The 6,000-nt window shown below is 52.3% G+C and overlaps 1 protein-coding gene across 1 annotated transcript in view; it reads left to right on the top strand.

Annotated features, from left to right (window-relative positions):
- The first annotated feature begins 1,412 nt into the window (after positions 1 to 1,412).
- Positions 1,413 to 6,000, top strand: part of RRP7A (ribosomal RNA processing 7 homolog A) — a 7,770-nt gene continuing 3,182 nt past the window's right edge. The window contains exons 1-3 of the mRNA XM_042948012.1: positions 1,413 to 1,499; positions 3,718 to 3,860; positions 5,443 to 5,568. Of these exons, the coding sequence (XP_042803946.1) occupies positions 1,427 to 1,499; positions 3,718 to 3,860; positions 5,443 to 5,568 (342 nt within the window). The 5' untranslated portion in view covers positions 1,413 to 1,426. The remainder of the gene's footprint in view (positions 1,500 to 3,717; positions 3,861 to 5,442; positions 5,569 to 6,000) is intronic.

The raw sequence follows: 6,000 nt of genomic DNA, 5'->3' as shown, positions 1-6,000 counted from the left end.
GGGTGCCTGGGTGGCTTGGTTAAGCATCTCACTCTTGATTTCAGCTCAGGTCAGTCAGGATCTCACATTTTGTGAGTTCGAGCCCCAAGTCAGGCTCTATGCTGACAGCGTGGAGCCTGCTTAGGATTCTCTGGCTCCCTCTCTCTCTCTCTGTGCCTCCCCTGCTCGCTCTTTCTCTCTCTCTCTCTCAAAAATAAACATTAAAAAAAACAACAACAACAATAAGATGTCTCTCTACATCCCCTAGAATGGCTATGATCAAAATATAGGCATAACAAATAATGGCGAGGATGTGGAGAATTTGGAAACCTCATGCTCGGCTGGTGAGATTTTAAAATGATGCAGCCTTTGGAAAACAGTCTGGAAGTTCCTCAAAGTTAAACATAGAGTTACCATATGATCAAGAAATTCTACTCCTAGATATATATCCGAGAAAAAATATGTTTGCACGAAGTTGTATAGAACATTTCACGGCAACATTATCCACAATAGTCAAAAGTAGAAAAACCCAAATGTCCGTAGACAGATGGATAAGCAGAATATGATCTATACATACAATGAAATATTATTCAGCCTTAAAAAGGAAGGAAATTCTGAGACATGCCACTACGTGGATTAATCAAGAAAACATGCTAAGTGAACTAAGCCAGACACAAAAGGACACATATTGTATGATTCCATTTATATGAGGTACCTAGCTAGAATAGTCGAGTCCATAGAAACAGAAAGTAGAGGGGCGCCTGGGTGGCTCAGTCGGTTAAGCGTCCGACTTCAGCTCAGGTCATGATCTCCCGGTTTGTGAGTTCTGCCCCACATTGGGCTCTGTGCTGACAGCTCAGAGCCTGGAGCCCGGTTCAGATTCTGTGCCTCCCGGGCCCCCTTCCCACCCCCACCCCCCACCCCCGGCTCTGCCCCTCCCCTGCTCATGCTCTGTGTCTCTGTCTCTCAATAATAAATAAACGTTTAAAAAAATTAAAAAAAAAAAAAAAAAAACCCAGAAAATAGAGGGGTGGTTACCAGGGGCGGGGGAAGGAGGACACGGGTAGAGTTTCAGTTTGGGAGGATAAAAAATTCTGGAGATGGATATTGAGGACGGTTTGCACAATAATGAGAACGTATTTAATGCCACTGAATTGTACACTTAAAAAATGGCTAGTTAAAACGGCCAACTTCAATGGGGCTTCCTTTGCCATTTCTGGAATGGATGGATGGTGGCGTTCCAACCTCATCCGGACCTTTACTCAAACGTTTACGTGCTGACCTTACTCAGAGCAAACAAAGGTTGCGCCCTTAACGTACCAGGGCGGAAAGGCGGGCCTGGAGCCAAGGGGGCGGGCCCGCACGCGGCGCCGTCGTCATGGAAACAGTCGGGCTCCGAGCGCCAAACGGCAACTCCCAGCGGCCCCCGCAGCTTCCGGTTGGCAAGATGGTGGCGCGCAGGAGGAAGCGTGGGGCGCAGGGCTCCGAGCAGGGGATTCCGAGCCCGCCCGGGTATTCAGGTGAGGAGCTGCGGGTCCGGGGATGGCCAGGCTTCTCCGGGAGTTGGCTCGGGAGGCGGCGGTGGCAAGGGGACCCCGGGAGCGGCCGCGCTGTTGGGTGTGAGTCCCGGAGGCCCCGAGGTCCGCGAGCTCGATGCTGCGCCCTGCTTGCGTCTGGCGGCGTTCTCCGGGGATGAGCCCATTTGGGGCAACGCTTCCCTTAGGTAAACAAACCCATGTCTGTCCACACTCTTCCCCAGGACAAACCCGTGTCCGTCTTCACACCTCCACCTCCCCCGCCCCGCAGGTGAGCCCAGCCACTTCCTGTCATCTCTTTGCAATTCCTAGTCTGGCCCCTGTCAGCCCTCACCTGGCTGTGCCCTCCTAATCGGTTCTCATGCTTCTGTTCTTGCCCCTGCGTACCGTTCGCCCAGGTGCCAGGATGTTCTTTCTAAAGTCAGACAGAAGTAGTATTTTGCCTCACAGGCTTACTTGTGTTTCCATACCCACAGAACTCACTCCAGTGGTTTTACGAGTCGGCACCTAAAACAAAATCCAGACTTCTTACGTTGATTTGTGTGGGCCCCCACCCCCACCCCCATGTTCTGGCTCGGCTGACCTAAAGCTTGTTCTGTTCCTCTGAGACAACAAAGCCTTTACATCCTCAGGGTTTGTGCACCTGCTGTGCCCTCCTCTGCCTCACACAGCTGTGCCTTCTGGCTTTAATGTCAGTTCCTCAAGGAGGCCGTTCTGATGGCCTGTCTAAAGGCCTCTGCCACCCGACCACCCTGCACTGTTTTCCCCTTTCTTTCATATTTGATAGAATCTTGTTCCGTGCTTTCTCGTTGATTGCCATCTCCCGCTCCCGTGGGAGCTTCCTGAGCACAGGTACTGTGTGCTCTGAAGGAGGTGGTGAGAAGAACAGAAAACAGTCCCTAGCATTACAGGAATGTCAGCAATTATCCAAATGATCACACAGATGGAGGCTTAGAGACCATGAGAGGTGTTGGCAGGGCACAGAGCAGGTGGTTCTAACTTGGCATGAAAGGCTCTCCATGGAAGTTAAAGCCTGAAGGATAGGGGATGCCAGGGTGGCTCAGCTGGTTACGTGTCTGACTTCAGCTCAGGTCATGATCTCACAGTTTGTAAGTTAGAACCCCGCATTGGGATCTCTGCTGTCAGCGTAGAGCCTGTTTCAGATCCTCTGTTTCCTTCTCTCTCTGTCTCTGCCCCATTCGTTCTCTCTCTCTCTCTCTCTCTCTCATTCAAAGTAAATAAACTTAAGGGGTGCCTGGGTGGCTCAGTTGGTTAAGCATCTGACTTTGGTTCAGGTCATGATCTCACGGTCCGTGAGTTAGAGCCCCGTGTCGGGCTGTCAAGCTCAGAGCTGGGAGCCTGCTTTGGATTCTGTGTCTCCTTCTCTCTCTGCCCCTCCCCTGCTCGTGCTTTCTCTCTCAAGAATAAATAAACATTTTGGGGGCGCCTGGGTGGCTCGGTTGGTTAAGCGTCCGACTTTGGCTCAGGTCATGATCTCACGGTCCATGAATTCGAGCCCCACGTCGGGCTCTGTGTTGACCGCTCAGAGCCTGGAGCCTGTTTCAGATTCTGTGTCTCCCTCTCTCTCTGCCCCTCCCCCGTTCATGCTCTGTCTCTTTCTGTCTCAAAAATAAATAAACGTTAAAAAAAAAAAAAAAAAGAATAAATAAACATTTTTTTAAATCTTAAAAATAAATAAACTTAAAAAGAAAACCTGAAGCACGGGTGGAGGGAGGAGAGTTGATGTTTCAAGTAAAGGGAAATGTGTGAGCACAGGTGAAGTCTGGGCTTCCTTGAGGAATAGGGAGAAGGTGGAGTGGCGGGCCCACACAGTGGTTGGGGAAAGAGGGGATGGAAAGAGGTGAAAGGTGGTCAGGATCTGGCAAGGCCAGAGAGGTGGCTGGATCTGGCAATCCAGCCATTGTCGGGATTTTGGTGTTGACCCCAAGAGCCGCAGGGTTTGAACTCCCCTCTCATTTCGCTCCCCACCTGTAATAATTGCCCGTTTACATTCTCTCCCCCACCGGCTTGGGAGCCCCTCCTGGGCAGGTTCTCTGTTCGTTCACTCTCCCAGCCTGCACAATTCCTGCACAGGCCTTGCCTAGGGGAAGGGCTCAGTGATGGAATGGACAGACAGAACTAGAAAGGGACAGCCTGAACTTGATTTTCACGCCATCCACCCCTGCCCCCATTTCCCGTCCAGCCATCCCGATCAAGTTCTCGGAAAAGCAGCAGGCTTCCCACTACCTCTATGTGAGAGAGCACAGAGTTCGAGAAGGCACCAAGTCGTCCTGGCCTCAGAAGCGGACGCTTTTTGTCCTCAATGTGCCCCCATACTGCACAGAGGTGAGCGGGTGTCTGGGAGGGAACCTGTAGCGCTGGCCAGGAGTCCCAGGCAGGGCTGGGCTCCCACTGGCCTTCACCAAGTCCTCAGTGGTGAGTTGGAAGCATCTAACTGAAGCCCCAAGGGAGAATCTAGAGGTCTGCCTCTGTCTCTTGATAGGAAGTGGCTTTAAAAAAAAATTTTTTTTTTTAAGTAATCCCTACACCCAACATGGGTCTTAAAAACTTACCACCCTGAGATCAAGAGTCACACTGGACCAAGCCAGCCAGGTGCCCCGGAAATGGCTTTTTAAAGCTGTGTTTTATGGGGCACCTGAGTGGCTCAGTCGGTTGAGCTTCTGACTCTGAGTTTCGGCTCAGGTCTCATGATCTCGTGGTGCATGGGTTCAAGCCCCACATCAGGCTCCACGCTGGCAGTGTGGAGCCTGCTTGCGATTCTCCCTCCCTCCCTCCCTCTGTCCCTGACCCCCCAAATAAATAAATAAACTTTAAAAAAAGTTAAAAACTATAGTTCTGAGGAGCTCAAAGCTTCTTACTATTACCCAGAATTGTTTGAATTACATGTTTTTCCCTGATTATAAAAGTGATACATCTCCGTAAGAAAAATATAAAAGTACTTCTCAATCTATCCAGACATGAACTTTCTTTCACAAAAAACAGTCAAGTTTTGCCTTCCATAACTTTATAGAAGAGAAACTAAGGGAGTTGCTGGATTTTAGGTGAATTGGGATTCAAAAAAGAAATACTGATCTCTAAAAGATCGTTCTAGAGAAAGAAGCAGAGGAGAGGGCGTCATTTTTTACCTTTTCCTGAACCGTATTGTGTATACAGAGAAGGGCCTGGGCCCTAGCGCACAGCTCACTCCATTTCACAGACGGAACACCCCGTGTACTCAGCACCCAGAAACCGAACGTGACCTGAGCCCAAGAAATCCCTTCATGCCCCTCCCCCCGCCCCCCAACGAGGGTCACCGCCAGCCTGAGTCCAGCAACTACAACACTGATTTAACTTCAGTTTCAAACGGCTGCTGTGGGGAGGAAAAGTTAGCCGGTTGTCTCCTAAAATCAGAATGTTCCGCATAACCCCCAAACGTCCTCACCTATTCTTGTAATAGAACCTGGTCCTACTTTGGGGATCACTCACCCAGAGAAATTGGTAGGGAAGGACTGATCTTTCAGCGAGATGGCCTTTCAAAGTGAGGAAGCCCTTTCAGGGACAAACCAAACCCCCTCCTGGGCATGTGCTTCCAGCAAAGCCCCAAAAGGCTTATACCTGGATTCTGTCTCGCACTCTGCCTCCTTCCTCCCACGTCCCCTGGCCAGCGGCACTGCGGTTTTCTGCTCAGAGTTTTGAACGTGAAAATTCACAAGATTGACGTCTTGGGCCACGGGAGGCAGGATTGGGACGGTGCCGAGGAGGATGTGGTTTGCCCGGGCCTGTGTGTGCGCCCCCCTCGTTGGGCACACATGGACTCTGAGACCGCGCCCCCAGTGGTGCTGCCCTGGGCAGAGGGGGTTCCAGAAGGCCCTGCTGCCTCTCATGCCGAGCTTCCCCCCTCCCCAACCCCCTGCCCCCGCTTCGGCAGGAGTGCCTGGCCCGCCTCCTCTCTCCCTGCAGCCCCGTCCAGTCTGTGGAGTTACAGGAGAAGCCGGACCTTGCTGACCGCTCAGAGGAACCAAAGTCCAAGTTTTTTCACCCCGCGCCCGTTCGGGTAGGCATTCAAGTTCTGCGGTCTGCTCGCATGGGGCGCGAGGTGGGGCTGGGACAGCGTCCGCGGTGTGCGTGGGGCGGTGGTGGCAGGGTGACAGCAGGACGGCTGAGCGGTCCCCGTGGTCCTAGGCCAGTCCTCGCTTGTGTGGTTGAGGATGCCTGTTGGGCAGACGGCGCCCTGCTCCTTTCCCTGCATCTGCCACATCCCTTAGCTTCTTGCCTAGCTCTTCCCAGCATCCTGGGGGAAAGCCTCTCTGAGCTCCCGAAGTCCGCCGAAGTCCATTCCTCCCTAGGCCCCACGGCCTGGTCTCGTTTCCCCTTGAGGAAACGTGAGGCACCTGCTCCGGGCATAGCGCGTGTGAACTGGTGTCCGCCCGTGGTGCTTGGTGAGCTCGCTTTTCACAGAGTCCCTCCCATAACTGGGAGGAAGGTC

The sequence above is a fragment of the Panthera leo genome, chromosome B4 (assembly GCF_018350215.1).
Source record: "Panthera leo isolate Ple1 chromosome B4, P.leo_Ple1_pat1.1, whole genome shotgun sequence".
Taxonomy (NCBI): domain Eukaryota; kingdom Metazoa; phylum Chordata; class Mammalia; order Carnivora; family Felidae; genus Panthera; species Panthera leo.
Note: the sequence above shows the minus strand (reverse complement) of the source record. Positions and strands in the feature narration are given on the sequence as shown.